This window comes from Vanellus vanellus, assembly GCF_965231255.1.
Source record: "Vanellus vanellus genome assembly, chromosome: 1".
Lineage (NCBI taxonomy): Eukaryota > Metazoa > Chordata > Aves > Charadriiformes > Charadriidae > Vanellus > Vanellus vanellus.
In genome coordinates, this window is record NC_138905.1 from 192,758,258 (window position 1) to 192,773,551 (window position 15,294).

At 44.4% G+C, this 15,294-nt stretch overlaps 1 protein-coding gene across 1 annotated transcript in view; it reads left to right on the plus strand.

Annotated features, from left to right (window-relative positions):
* Nucleotides 1-7,598, plus strand: part of WDFY2 (WD repeat and FYVE domain containing 2) — a 68,110-nt gene extending 60,512 nt beyond the window's left edge. The window contains exons 8-12 of the mRNA XM_082498378.1: nt 510-615; nt 3,958-4,059; nt 5,546-5,676; nt 6,014-6,122; nt 6,772-7,598. Of these exons, the coding sequence (XP_082354504.1) occupies nt 510-615; nt 3,958-4,059; nt 5,546-5,676; nt 6,014-6,122; nt 6,772-6,801 (478 nt within the window). The 3' untranslated portion in view covers nt 6,802-7,598. The remainder of the gene's footprint in view (nt 1-509; nt 616-3,957; nt 4,060-5,545; nt 5,677-6,013; nt 6,123-6,771) is intronic.
* The last annotated feature ends 7,696 nt before the right edge of the window (nt 7,599-15,294 follow it).

Below are 15,294 nucleotides of genomic sequence, written 5' to 3' on the forward strand. Positions count from 1 at the left end.
CTTAGGAACGCTTAGGAACAATTTAGTGATTCCTATATTATTTTTGAAACTCTCTATGCTTATTGGTGCTAAAAGAAAATCCTCAGTAGTACCTCAGTGCTTCATTCCTAGATGTTGCAGAGATTTATGAAAACAAAGTTGTTACTGACTTTTTGACAAGACCTTACTGAGGCTGTGTTTATGCATCCAGATATGCCTTCGGAGAGGTCCAGCACTGCAGCTCTGTTCAGGTTTCCCAGTGCATCTGGGACCTCCCATCTCAGGAGCAGCAAAAGCAGTTATCAGAACAGGTTTTTGCCTTTGTGGATGCTGCCCGGATGAGCAACACTCTGGTTCTGGTCCCAGCTGGACGGCAAAGGCTGATTTGTGTCTGGTGAATGCCATGTACAGTGACAGGCGAGGGAAACATACGGGCAAACAAACAGTTTATACTGCTTTATTGTATACTCTGCACTTATTTGTGTGCAGCCATAGATGGTTGATTCGTAACTGTCTCGTTTCTTTTTCAGTGATAAAGTTCAGTCTCTCTCCTATGCTCACCACACTCGGCAGCTCATCTCCTGTGGTGCAGATGGGGGAATCGTCGTCTGGAACATGGATGTTGAGAGGCAGGAGGTAGATACTTGTTTCTTGTTGATTTAATCTGAAACAGTCTTGGGAAGAAGGGGGCCTTTCTAAAATGTGCAACTTTCAACCTGAACAAGATCATTCCAGGCTTTAAAAATGTTTTTGGACATGCTCCAGTTGTTGTACAGCAATTATGCCGTGCTTTTGATAATATGGTACAGGGGAAATTGTCTGGCAGAAAATGCTTATTAAGTAGGCTGCTAAATGGCTCTTACCCTTTACATTACTGCTCCGAAAGACATCCTCTAAGGAGGGTATTGTGAGATGTTCTGCTTTGTTTTTCGGGACAACATGAGAAATATTATCAGTTCAGAGGTAAACGGATGGATTGATAATTATTAGGGGGTTTTAAGGAAACAAAACAAGAAAGCTCTTTGTCGTGTCTTGAAACCTGCAACCCCAATTTTTTTTCCTGTTCTTGCTAAAAAGACATTTAACTAAGGCTTCAATCTCACCCACTACTGGGTCTTGCTTCCCTCTGGTGTAACCACGTAGAAGCGGAATAAACGATGACTTTGCCAATCCAGAAAGTAAGATTTCACCCACGCGCTCCTAATTGCTTTTGTGCTGTGCGGCCAACGAATGTAAGCGGGTGCAAAAACGCACCCTGGGTCTTTGGCGCTGTGGGAGCAGCCTCCACTCGGCAATTTCTGAGACCTGACTCAGAGAGGGGAAGCAAGCGCTGTGCTGAGTGAGTCAGGTGTCAGCCCTGCTCGGCAGCGTGGCAAATCCTGGTAGCATGAGTCACGGCAAACCTCTGCCCTGTTCCTGCAGGGGGTAGGAAGGTACCCCGAGTCCCCGCAGTGGGTAGGTCTGTGCAAGGCTTGTGGCAGCATGGGCTTTCACCCGCTTTGCTGGTTCTCAAGGGTTTTGGCCTCCCCTGGTCGTGTGTGTCTCCCTGGAGCAAGGAGGAAAGCTAAGTGGAAAATTGGATTTAAAAAAAATACTGAAATAGGCCTAGGCAGGAACTGAGCTCCCTTTTTAATGTGAATTAGCATTCCAGTTGGCTCTCTTTAATTGCTAATCTAATGGCCAATTATGTCATCAGCTCCAAAAATGAAACGAAAGCAGAGAGGCTTCCTCCTTCCCAACAGATGTTTCCGTTTTGCTACAACTCGAACATCCAGAAATGAAAACTTTTATTTATTTGCTGTCTTCCAAAGGCTACAGTAAGGGTTAAGACTGGCTTGTTGCAAAATGGGCGGCAACGCTGTGAGAAGGCTGGTTTAAAAAGTGGAGGAGAAATATAATTAGCTAAATGAGAGCTTAGCAGCAGGTGCTAATGAGTGCGCTGCTTTCTCTGACTGTGGCTATGTGGGCTTGTTCCTGTTATCAGTAGCGCAATAGGGTATTCATGGTGCTAAACCACCTCCAAAACATGAACCCTTGAGATATTAATACCAAACCTTTGTTCAGGGTTCTAGACCATTATCTTCTGGATTTTGGCTTTGGGATTTTTGCCCTTACTTAAGGGGTTTCTCTGTGTGATGTGTACTCAGTACTCACTTTGATGCTGTCAGATTTTCCCACATCTCTGAGATTGCATTACAGTGAATTAAGCCATTTTAGCCCTTGATTCCTTATTCTAATCTTTAGTTTTAAGAAGCTGGAAAAGGAGAACATCTGAAAGCTGCTAGAAGCTGTGTTTCTGTTTGACTACAAAGCGGTTACTTGTCACAAGCAAAATGTCTTCTTCATGTACAGTGTTCAGATGTTTAAGAGATGAAAACTTTTATACATGCAGATGTAAATCCATAGGCATTAAATGAAAAGACCATTGTGGGCAGAAAAGACAGAGATTTGCCCCAGCAGGATGAACTGCCTTCAAAGTGACTGGCAGGTGGTTGCTTCATTGCTGGGGGTCAAAGCTATCCTGGGAGCTGAGGGTCTCCTTCAGCCTTACCCTATCTCTGCCTGGCTTTTGTGTTATTTTTAATTCTTAATCTCAGCTGTGTTTCTTGCCATTTTAAATGGCAGCATGTGAGAAGCTGGTGGCTCTGTTAAGCCAACTGCAGTTTGCTAATAGCACTTTGTAAGAAAGTATTAAACATTATTTAGTGTTTATTTAATCTTATGGGGTTGGTGGGGCTGGTGGGAGCATATTGCAGTGGTGCTGAGGCAGTGCTGGCAGGGCTGGCCCCATCTTGCTGGGCCTGCCCCGCTGTGGGGAGAGGATGGACCTGCTTGACAACGCCAGCTTTGGGCTCAGCTCTTGTCCTGGGGGGGCTGAGAAAGGAGCAGAAGTCATCTGCTGGGGACGAGTGTCACTCTTGCTAGGCCAGGTTAGGACAGACAGACTGACAGCCAGCTGGAGAGGGGTCAAGAACCAAGACTCTTCCCGAGTCTCATGTGCCAAGGAGGGTTTGCTAAACATTGTGGGGAGACACACTGTGTCCCCCAACAGCTAATGCAGGACAAGTGTTGGGGGACCCAAATGTAAGGAAGGAGGTTGATTGCCCTCTCCACATGCTCCTTTGCCACTTCAGGTGTTTTCTGAGCTTATTCAGGATCTGGCGAGACTTGCTTCCCTACAGGGTGTGCGGTCCATGCTACTCTGCACAGCAAAACCTAGCTGCAGGAGAGAGAAATGCCTTTAATATTTTCTTTATTTTCTTTAAATCTTCATACCTGCTTCATCCACAGCATGAGTGCAAAGCTACATGCCGTTTTAGGAAATGGAAGACCTTCCTTCCATTGTCTTTGTGTAAAAGCAGGGAAAAGAGCTCATTTGGGTTTTAGGCTTGTTCGAGTGAATCTCGTCTCGCTCACCCCTATGTGTGGTTTGTAGCACAGGCACTTCTGACAGCAGGAACACCTCTTACAGTATTAAAAGAAACAAATAATAATAAAAAAAAAAAAAAAAAAACAGCATTTCAGATACCTCTGCCTTTCCTCCAGATGAGTAGCTTGGCTATTGGAAATACTAATTGCCCCGGTTTCCACAAGAGGCAATAGCAGATGGTAAATGCTGTCCAGACAGGACAGGACAGAGTATTTTTATATGCTTAATTCCAAACTAGGAGAGGTGGGGGAGGCTTGTTTGTTGCTGGGTTATTTTTATGGTCTTATAATCGAATTCTACTTCATGATTTAGGTGAGAAGTGTTCCTCCCTTGTCCTTCAAGGCTCAGAGATGAGCTAAAAAAGACATCTCATGGAACAGTCACAATGGCATCTTGTGAAAATGGGGGGTTTTAATTAAGTTTAGTTGACCGCATTACTGCACCCCAATACATCTTTCTTGTCCTGTCTCTGGGCTTCATTGGAAGCTTTTCCATTTGTTGTTCACTCCCACTTTGTGTCTATTTGTGTGTGTGTGTGTGTGTTGCAGACCCCTGAGTGGCTCGACAGTGACTCCTGTCAAAAATGTGACCAGCCTTTCTTCTGGAACTTCAAGCAAATGTGGGACAGTAAGAAAATAGGCCTCAGGCAGGTTTGTATGGGTCCTTTGGTTTTTGACATTGCACGATTTGGCTTTTTCTCTCATAATAGCTCATGGTAACCTTTTTTACCCTAACGCCTTCAGAACTCACTCTTTGTTCTTCCACAGAGTGCTCAATAGTGGGACAGTGGGCTCCCCTCTGAGGGAAAGGCTTGATTTTGTGGTCAGAGCACACTTCCTCTTTCCTCTATTTTTTCCTTTTTTTTTTTTTTTTTTCCCCTATCCAGTCTCAATAGGAAATGCATGTAATAGGCCTTGGGCTGAGTAAATTGGTTTTGGGGCTTCCATGGCTTTAGCCATGTGGGATTTTGCTTATTGTTAGTTGAATGTGTTATAGAAAGAAATTTGCAGCTGATTTTTGGAGATTGTGCTGGAACCACAGTTGTTTTCAATGGGCTTGGGTAAACATCTGTAACTGCTTAGGCTGTGTTGGAAAAGGCTTATTGGTCTGCTTGGAACATACCGCTGTGTTTTCCTGCCCAGCAGGAGAGGGCTGCGGATAGCAGACTCCAGGGAGAGGGGCTTAAAAATGCTGAAAGGGATGTTCTCATGGAGCTTGGAAAAGTCAGGTGTCTGGGGCAGAGCTGAGCTGCATCTTTCTTCTCTTTATGTAGCTCTCATCACCGCAGAGCCTGGCTCTTCCGCAGCTGGTGAGGCAACCCTGTGGTCCTACACAGCCAGTGCATGAGAAAACATGAGGCAGGGAGCATCAAAATGCAGGAGCACTAGTGCTTCTGGGGCTGAAAATGGCCAAAGGAGTTGACTGAGATGATTAGATGGTAGATGTTTATACTTAGAGGGAGGGATGGCACTCCAGAATGACACTTTGCTAATGTAGCCCTGTCCTGCCTCAGCCTGGAGAGGTTTTAATGTGTCACATGCTGCTGAGCGGTGGTGTCATCCCCTACGCCCATAGTGAGACTCCCAGGGATAGAGGTAATTACAGCTCCCAGCCCTGTGGCCAATGCCCGGCTGGCTGGGACACATCTCATGGGTGCATAGGGGCCTCCTGGTCCTGTCCTCCCATCTCTAGCTGTGCTAAAAGATGACAGCTTGGATTTCCTTCTTCCACCCTCTACCCCGTCGAAACCCCCCTGTAACACTGGTTGCACTCAGTGAAGAAGCCCTGGCCCACAGCTACGATCACAGGTGCCAGGTGGTGGAGGCAGCAATGATTTTACTGGGTGGTGTATGGTGTCACCGTGAACCTTGGGAGACAGGTAGAGTCCAGCTAGCCTGGCTAGTGCTTTATCTGCCACTTCCCAGTGTCCAGTAAGATTTATATTTTTTTTGTTTCCCTCCCTATTTATTCTGAAGTCCTTCCTTGTTATCCTTCATCTTCCCTGGAAGAGTCGCTTTCCTGTTTGCTGCAGCCTTGGCTGGGTCTTGCTGTAGTGAGATGGTAGAGCTACTGGGACCTGAGCAGTGATCTGGATTTGTGGCTGAAGATGTCTTTCCTTGTGTTTGTCTCCTACAGCATCACTGCCGGAAATGTGGGAAAGCCGTGTGCGGCAAATGCAGCTCCAAGCGCTCCTCCATCCCACTGATGGGGTTCGAGTTCGAAGTGAGGGTCTGCGATAGCTGTCATGAGTCCATAACAGATGAAGAGTAAGTGTGGACACTGAGCCAGCTTGCACTGGAGTGGGACAAAACTCTTGCATCTGGGAGGGCTTGGGCAGATGCGAAGCTCTGGGAGGGAGCAGCCTGGTGGGGTGGTCCCTGGGCTCTTTCAGCAAGATAAGACTCTGAGGTGCCAGCAAACCATGAGGGCTGGAGAGCCCTCCACCCCTGCACCTCTCATGCAGGAGAGGTTTCAAAGTGGAGTTTACAGAGAGGTTGCTGAATTAATGACTTACAGCAGTATTCAAATACTTATTTCCTCGAACAGTGTGGGGGAAAATCCTGCAGTCATGGTCTTTGATGATTTTTGGATTTCTTTTTTCAGGCGGGCACCCACAGCTACTTTCCACGACAGTAAGCACAACATCGTTCACGTACATTTTGATGCCACCAGGGGATGGCTGTTGACCTCGGGGACAGACAAGGTTATTAAGGTAGGAGTGAGGAGATTGCTGTAGCTCCTGTATGTCATTTCCCCTTCCTCTCCCATGTGGTTGCAGGTATGCCCTACCTGATTTCTTCTACCCAGAGACCTCTCACTGGTGGACTTGTGCCCAATAAGGACCAAGGAGGTCTTGGTCTATGAAGTTATTGCTTGAAGGGGCTGGGAGAAGCGCTTACTGTAGCTTTTCCTTTGGGAAGACAAACTATATTTAACCATGGCAAATCTCAGTTTGTGTGGCTAGGTAAAGAAATAGCTAAAATAATGAATAAGTTTATAACAAAGCTTGAATAATTTAAAAAAAAAAAAACACCCTCACAATGTGTTATGTCTATTCTAATAATTCGAGTTAGCAATATAGCGTGGGTTTTTTGGTTTCTCTTAAGGCCGGCTATGAATCTGGCTCATAAGGGTAAAGCATAGTGACATACAGAGTGTCATTTAGTCAACCTCCACCAGTCTGACATGAGTGCTAGAAAATGAAATCAAACTTCTTCAGACTTGCTGCATCCACCTCTAACTATGTAGCCTCTCTTAGAGCAAAAAACAAGGTGCAAATTATTTAGAGATGACATTATGTATTATGTTTTATTATCTTTTACCATTACTCACAATGTTATTATATTTTATTATATTAACAGTTGTGGGATATGACACCAGTAGTGTCTTGATGGTACATCAGTGGAACTTGAAAGGTGATACTTACAGAAGAAACAGATTTCCTAACCCTAATCATACTGCAGAAGATAAATAACGCGGGGCGTATAAGACGGATGAGAAAGGAACTAATGCGTTTACAACGATTTTACATCCTCTGCTCGATCAAGGCTGAACATTTGCACGAAGACTCTTTCCACTTATTCTCAAAATATACAAGAAGGTATTTTTTTAACTAATGGTTTGTACAATCTGACTTCGGTTGTCTTGAGTTTGTTTGGGAAATCCGTGTGTGGTGCAATTTTTAGTTTTTATATCTCACTGTGTCAAGATACTTGCTGCTTTGTACAGAGGGTTCTTGGGTTGTGTCTTACCATGTGAGTTTTCGATATCAACATACTGTATGAGGCAATCGGCTCTCCCCACAGCGAGTACATATTGACTTGGTATGTTTCTGCTGACCATGCTCTCTTCAGTGGAGGAAATCCAGGCGCGGCGTCATGTGTTCTCTGGGTGCACCACCGAGGAGCTGATGGACTACTGAAATTCCTTAAAAGGGCTCTACCATCTACTTGTCCTAACAGACATCATCCGGAGAGCATTTTATTGGTTTGTAGTAGCTAAAATCCAGCTTTCTGCCTCTTTCCTTGCTGCACAAGTCGCAAAACCAGGGGGCCAGGTTGCTTAGCAACTAATTTCTACAAAAACTGAAATAGTTTTCTGGCTTAGAGCATTACAAGGAGCACACAGACCCGTTTGAGTTTGATGACGCTGACAAGCTGATTCAAATTAAATTATTGGAAACGGGAACTTTGGGGAGTGTTTGCATGGGGCGGGGAGGGGTGGGGCAGGGGTGCAGATCTATAACTGGTCTAGGTCTGAAAAGTCTGGTTTACCTCTACCTCTACCTTGCGCAGCAACATTTCAGCATTTATACCTGTCTGTGTTGTTGAAGATGAATTTGATTTTCCTGTTATCCATATGGGTAGTCATATTTATTTTTTTCAAATGCTGATGTTTTTTATTAATTTCCTCTATAGATCAGAAACTGATATTGCTGAATGATGCCCATTGTCCTGTTGTCATATTTTACAGTTTCTTTTAAAAATAAAAAGTATTTAAAAACCTGGATTGACCAAAATGACCTTTTTTAGAAGGATATTGTCAAGATGAATAAACAAAACCGCCTTCTTTTCCAAAGGTATCTTCTCTGAAGAGTCAACTCTGTTCCTTTAATCTGTTTTGCTTTTTAGCACACTATTGCTGATGTGGTTCGAAGGAGCTGGTGTAGAGAATAGTACTGCAGACCAGACCTTGGGCTTTCCTGGATCTCCTATTTAAGGAGGCCTCGTGGTCTGGAGCTGCTGTGACACAGCACATCAGTGGTGCTCGGTCTTCCCCCATTTTGGACTTTCCTCTTCCCCTCCACAGTGGGGAGGCGATGATGTTTGCCACTATAGAGCACATTGCTACCTAGAGAAGCTTTGTGGTTTTGCTTGAGTGATAACACCAAAAGAAAATAAAGCTTCTCCTTTGTTTGCATGGCAGTAATTCGCTTTTGAGGAAACAAAAAGGTTAAACACCATCCATGGCATTAATTCTAGACCAGTGAGCTTCCACAGTAAAGGGTGAGTGGACTTTCACATGTGTGTCTCAGGACTGCTACGTATTTTCAGGGAAAATTCTCTTTTCAAACATCCTGTAAACTGTGCTTAAGCATTTTGCAGTCATGTTCTCTGAAATGATGCCACCTTGGCTTTCCTGGTCATGCAGCCTGTTGTTGGTTCCCCTCATAGGCAGCATATTTTAAAGCATATTTTCAAACATAATTCACACAGCACTAAAAAGATTCTTTTTCCAGCTTGAATGTTAATTGTTCTCTAAGTCCTCCCACTTTCTCTCCTGGAAGCTAGCTGCTTGTTTCCCCTTGGAAGGCTTTTCATTACACCTTGCACATGTTTTCTGGTGACTGAAGTGTTCTTGGCTGTTGAAGCTATGCAAGGTGAGCAAGTCGCCTGCCAATATTTCATTCCAGCTGGAGAAGATGTATGAAACTTTACTGGTCTACGCTGTTCCACGTTACCTTGGGCTCAGGGCCTTTTGGCCAAAGACCTGACTTGCTTTGTCTTCTCATGGTGGCAGAAACATGGGAGCACCGAAGTGAACTTAAGTCACTGTTCAGTACTCTGTTCCTGAGGAGATGTAGCAGTTGCAACAAGCCCGGGACTCCAGCGTGAATCGGGCTTACATTGATGGAGCAGTGGAGTCAGCAAGCTAAGGATCTGCCCCATGGTCAACGCCTAGTCCTTCTGAACATATAACGCTCAAATAAAGGTGAGGAATTTACTCCAAAGGAGACTAAATTTGGGACCGAGGTGCCTTTGGATTGCTCTGCAGTAAACTCTTGGCCACCCCTCCTTCTCTTCCAAGCAGTTGAGGGTTCATTGTTGCTTATGGGTGGATGTTGGGTATACAAATCCATTTTGCAAAATTTCCCTTGCTGATCTTTCTGACTAAACTACCTGCAGGGTTATCTGAATTTAACCTGAACATTCCCTTATCTCAGGGCAGTCTCAGGGCAGACTGGTCTTGGCTTAGAAAGTGATATAAGCTGAAAGTGAAGCTGGCGGAGAAGGGGAAGTGTGTCCCTTTGCTATGACCTTAAGAGCTGTAATGTAGCGATATGGGGGCAAAATAGGCGTCTCTAATTCAAACAATAATTCCTTTACCTTCCAAATAAAATAAGAAGGATTAGATGTTAGGTGAGTTAAAATGCCTGCCTTCCTGTTCTGCTGTGTTAGGGAAATAGTCTCAGTTTCTTCTGTCTTCTGGTTCCATACAAAAAGGGATCCCTGTTGCCTGTTTCTTTTATTTCCGTTTTAGTTGCTGAATAACAAATCTGAGCTATTTTCATGAATTGCATTATTGGGGAGGGGGACCAGAGTGTCTCTTGGTACAGATGTAAACTATGCAGCACCCCACACACGCTCAAACAAAGCCAAGTCCCCTTTTCCCCAGGGTTGCTGAAGTGCAGCAGCAGGCTTTTAGTGATAGCTCCTGCTGTGCCAAGGGGAGTACAAATAATGCTGGTCTTCCTCCACTCTTCCCTTGAAAAAAAAAGATTTTAATTTCTCACTTAGCTGGTGTTTTCTTGGAGGAAGAAGCAATGTTCTTCAGAGCATCTACCTGCCATTCTTGATTTAAAAATGAATATCTGTAGTGCTTAAGCAGGTGATGGGGCAGGCACTGGTCATATACACGGTGCCTGAGCAGCTGACTTGAGTCGTTTGTGTTCCAGGTGGCTGAAGGAAGATCAACCTGAGCCCCAAACTTCAGTCTTTTTAACCCAAAACCACTTTGGTTAAGGGCAAAGTATGCAGGCAACTGCTTGCAACAGTAGCACTGATGGTCCTTCCATCTATGTGAGACTAACATCACGGTTAGTCATGTTTGAAAAATGGTAGTGCCTAGGGCTAAAAGTCAGCCAGTGTAACAGAGGATAATCCCAAATAATCCCAAATCATGACATCAGTGTGTTCAGCTCTTAGCACTCTTGTCTACAGCTGCTCTTTACAGTGACCTCCCCACCTCATCCTCTTGAACTTGAGGACACCACCTGAATGTCAGCACATTGACTTTTAGCACATCAACAGTGATAGCTGTGCCTCACCTGAGAGGGTGGTATGAGTGTCTCCAGTACTGGGAAAAGGAGGGATGTGTTCCCTCTGCATGGAGTTGGTTGCTGATAAGAAGGTGGATGGCTGGACACACAGACAGGATTGTGCATGATCCAAAAAAGGCATAGGGGAAAAAAGTTTGCTTGATGCCTGCTGAGGAAATCACTGTTAGAGAAGAATATGCAACATTTTTTCCCAACTGTGTCCAGTTCTGGGCTTCCCAGTACAAGAGAAAGATGAAGCTACTAGATAAAGTCCAGCAAAGGTCCGATACGATAAAGGTACTGGAGCATCTCTTCTATGAGGAAAGGCTGAGAGAGGTGGAACTGACTGTTCAGCCTGGAGGAGACTCAGAGGGGATCTCATCAATGTGTATAAATACCTGAAGGGAGGGTGCAAAGAGGACAGAGCCAAGCTCTTTCTAGTGGTGCCCAGAGGCAATGGGCAACACCTGAAAGACAGGAGGTTCCCTCTGAACATCAGGAAACACTTTTTCACTGTGAGGGTGACTGAGCACTGGCACAGGTTGCCCAGAGAGTTTGTGGGTTCTCCATCCTCAGAGATATTCAAAAGCTGCCTGGACATGGTCCTGGGCAACTGGCTGTAGGTGGCCCTGCTGGAGCAGGAAGGTTGGACCAGATGACCTCCAGATGTCCCTTGCCACCTCAACCATTCTGTAATTCAAAATCCACTTAATGTCCACCTCTACTGCATGGGTTAGAAAATAATAATAATAAAAAAAAAATCTTTCTTTAAATCTAAAATACTGGGGATACTAACAACTTAGCAAATACTGCATATGTCTGTCCTCACTGTTCCCAATAGGATTTGGGTAAGAACAACCAAAATTCTGTTTTGTAGCACACAGGAAATAAGTCTACTATGTGTGGTTTTACAGGGCCGTGTCCTTTCCAGGAGATCCCATTGACCACATGGGCTGTTTTCAATTAGGATTTAGAAGACTTTGTTCTATATGTGACAATAGTATGCAACAGTAACAACAAACTTGATCCTTTTTCCAGGCTGGGTTAATGTGCTAAATCCCTTCAGAGTTGACTTCTTGTGGAATACTAAGGAAGAAACAGATTTTTCTCTTCAAAATTGCATGCGAAATCTGGCAGGAAATCTTTGCTCCTCAGAAGAAAAAAGTGGTCCCTAGTTTGACAATAACATGAAGCTCTGGAATTTGAAATTAACTCTGTGTGCTGACATGTAACCTTTCATTGCGTTTTCCCAGTTTGGGGGATTTTCCCTTGTGACCAGTCTTTAGCCATCTCTGAAATTTTGTTTGCTGCAGGACAACTTTGTGCTGCTGAGAACAGAAAGAGGTTGAGTTCAAAGGTGTCGAAATTGGTGCCATGTAGGGGCATTGAACTCAAAACAAAACGAAAATAAGAGAGCACAGTCTACTGGCAAAGTCTTTGCGAAGGAGAGATGCCAAGAGAGAATGTTATCAACACAGACACAAAAAAAAAAAAAAAAAAAAAAGCCAGTAGTGTAGGAAGGAATATTCATCAGAACTGTACAAAACCGGAACCATCCCCTGTCCCGGCATTGTAAGCTGACCCGCGGCCCTGGTCAGGATCCAGAAGCCACGAGGCGTGTGGAGTTGTTCTAGCGAAGGGGTGGTAAATTGAGTCTATGAAGATCTCAGTTTCTTGTTCTTTGGTTTAATTGCCTGATAGTATTTATCTACCTCAAGTAGCACTGTGAGAAATGCATTAAATGCATAAGCGCTTCAACATTAAAATGATGGGGAAGAGATACATCACTACTGAGCTGGTGCAGAAGAGGTGTCAGGGCTTATGAAAATACAGGTTTTGCCTCTCTCCAGTTACTTGTTCTCCATACATTAAATAATCTGAATTTATTAAAGGTTTTATCACCTTTATACTTTGCAGGCTACACAATTTTTTCACCCCTGTTCACTGAATTCAGCACCTTTGCAGATACCAACATTTATAGCAGGTCAGGGCTTCCCTCAGACTGGTGAAAGACCCAGCATTAACACCTCTACTTTGTCCTATCCCGAGAAAATTCAGCGGGGTTGGTTGCCACCACCAAGTAATCAAGAAAGTTTCAGAGAAAAAAAAAAAAAAAGAGTTACAAAAACTTGATTCATTGTCGTGACCACTAGTTTCGGGTGTGGTTTAGTTTTCCAAAGCTTGGGCATTGCTTCTGACTCTCTGCTCGTTAAGTTAACTTCACCATACTGACCAGTATCTTGTGGGTTTCGCTGTCTTTCAGAATAGAGAGATTTTACATTTAAAAAAAAATTCTTACTGGCTTTTGTTCAGGTCAGTTTTTTCTAGGAATACTGCTCAGCAATTTGACTGTCTTTTCTGTTAATTATACTGTAGCACTTTCTAGTTCTGCTCCATTATGTAAATAGCTGTCTCCAACATAACTGAATAAAGTGTGCTAGTTTAACCCCAAATAAATTAGTTTCTATCATCAGCTTCTGGATATTACTTTTCCTTCTCTATATGCGTGTTGAGGAATTTGGGTTATTGACTGCACCCACTCATCTACCTGTGCTGTGAGTTGGCATAAACTGATAACTATTGTATGGGCGATGGCATGACGAATTCTCACTCCAACTGCCCAGCAGGTGAGCAGCTGGTATGGTCTGAAGAAGCCATAACAATTTAATGTTGTTCAGGCAATTATTCTATCATCTGTTGACCGCACCCAGGAAAGGGAATCAGGGAAAAAAACAAGGAAAAATGGGGGTTGAAATATAAACAGATTTAATAGAATGAGATTAAATAATGATGAACATTATTAATACTAAAGAAGCAGTATTGATACCAATATAAAATACGCAAGGATTATACTTAGCCAATTCTATCCGTAGGAAGCTGTACACTCCCAGCAGTGGACAGCAAATCATAGAATCATAGAATGGTTTAGGTTGGAAAGGACCTTGAAGGTCATAAAGTTCCACCCCCCGTGCCATAGGCACCTCTGAAGCCTGTCCAGGTCCCTCTGGATGGCATCCCTCCCCTCCAGCATGTCTACCTTGCCAAACAGCTTGGTATCATCGGCAAACTCGCTGAGGGTGCACTCGACCCCACTGTCCATGTTGCCGACAAAGAAGTTGAACAGTACAGGCCCCAGTACCGACCCTTGAGGAACGTCACTTGTCACTGCTCTCCACTTGGACATCGAGCCGTTGACCACAACTCTGAGTGCGACCGTTCAGCCAGTTCTTTATCCACCAACGTTGGACACTGTGAGCGCTACAGCTTCAGGGGGAAGGGAAAGGCCCCAGGGTTCTGGCACAGGGGCAAGAAGTTCTCTGGATCACCACCATCAAGGCAGATAGAGAATTCCTCAGCAAACTTTCTAATTTATATTGGATGTGTTATTTGTGGTATGAAATAATCCTGTTGGCCACCTTGGGTCAAGTGCCCGGGTCTCACTCTTCCTCGTCCCTGCACCTGACTAGCTCAAAACCACTGAGGCCTTCAAACCCGCATCCCATAGCTGGCTATAAAGTAAATGTTTTCCCAAATTCAGACACTAGAGTCTTCTAAAAGGCAGTTTTCCCAAGCATTAGAACAGGCCTTACTACAAATAAAATGACCAGAAGAGGAATTAATTCTCTGTCGCTCAAACCAGGACAGCAGCTGAGGGAAGGGAGGGTGTTTGGGCAGTGAACGAATTGCACAATTTTCTGCATTGGCCCAAGGCTCCCTGCTGAGTGCGGATTCTCAGCTGGAAAGTGAAGGGAAGATGCCCAAGAAGATTTTTAACCATCAAAGAAAATGCCGCTTTCTGGGAGCTCCCTGAAGTTTGCCCTAGTGCTGGTTTTACCCCTCTTTCTCTGTTCTAGCAACATTCTTATCGGTGAAATTCCACTGCCCCTGCTGGCACAGCAAAGATTTGAGTCGTTTCCCAGGAGTAGGCTTCGAACCTGTCCTGCTGCAGCCCTTGGGGCAGGCTGGCACTCTGCCTCTTTGAATAGGCGGCACATTGGCTTTTGTCTTGAGAGAGAACAAATTTCCTTCACAAGAACACATCATTTTTTCCCAACGTTTATCTGATGGCTCCCTCTAGAGAGAGGAACATAAATACTGACCTACTTCACAAATTGAACTTCTTGGATTTGGTCACTTTTAGTTCCAGAAGTGGTTTTGTTCCATTTGCTCCCCGATAGGGTCTTTGCCTTTTCAACACCTTCTTTCTCTCATTGTCTAGATGAATGCTGTTAGGATGACTGCAGGGATAGAGAGTTTTTGAGTCTTATTTGCATTTCAAAATGATCTCCTGTAATTAGTCATTGGGTCTGCCCAAATGCACCCAGAACCACTTCTCCCAGCAAAACAAGAGATGTAAGCCTGATGAACGAACAGGGAAATACTCTGAGCTGCGCCAGGAGAGGTCTGGAGCTTCCCACTGCCACTCAGAGCGGTAACACCTCATTTAAAAAGACGGTGGGTGAATGTTGACCAGCACTCATTTTAGATAAGGAGGATCTGGTGTCATGAGAAGGGGCACTTTTTGTTTTTGCATGGATTGTGAGAGCAACACGCAGAGGGAATGGAAGAAGGGCACGGGCAAAAAGAACTTAATGGATTAAACCAGTTTAAGCTGCCCTCCTCCACTGGAGTTGGCGACCACCGGGTTGTTCTCTGAAAGAATAATTCCACATTCACTCTCCGCTCCCTGAGTTAATGAAAACTAGTAGCACTCCTACTGCTATGGCTTTACAAAAATGCTCTGTTATTCCAAAAATACAATCAGTGATTGAACTGAAAATTGAAAGGTCTGGCCCAGGGCTGTGTCCTACCAAATAAATTGTTTACTTTGAGGTTTTCAGCACTG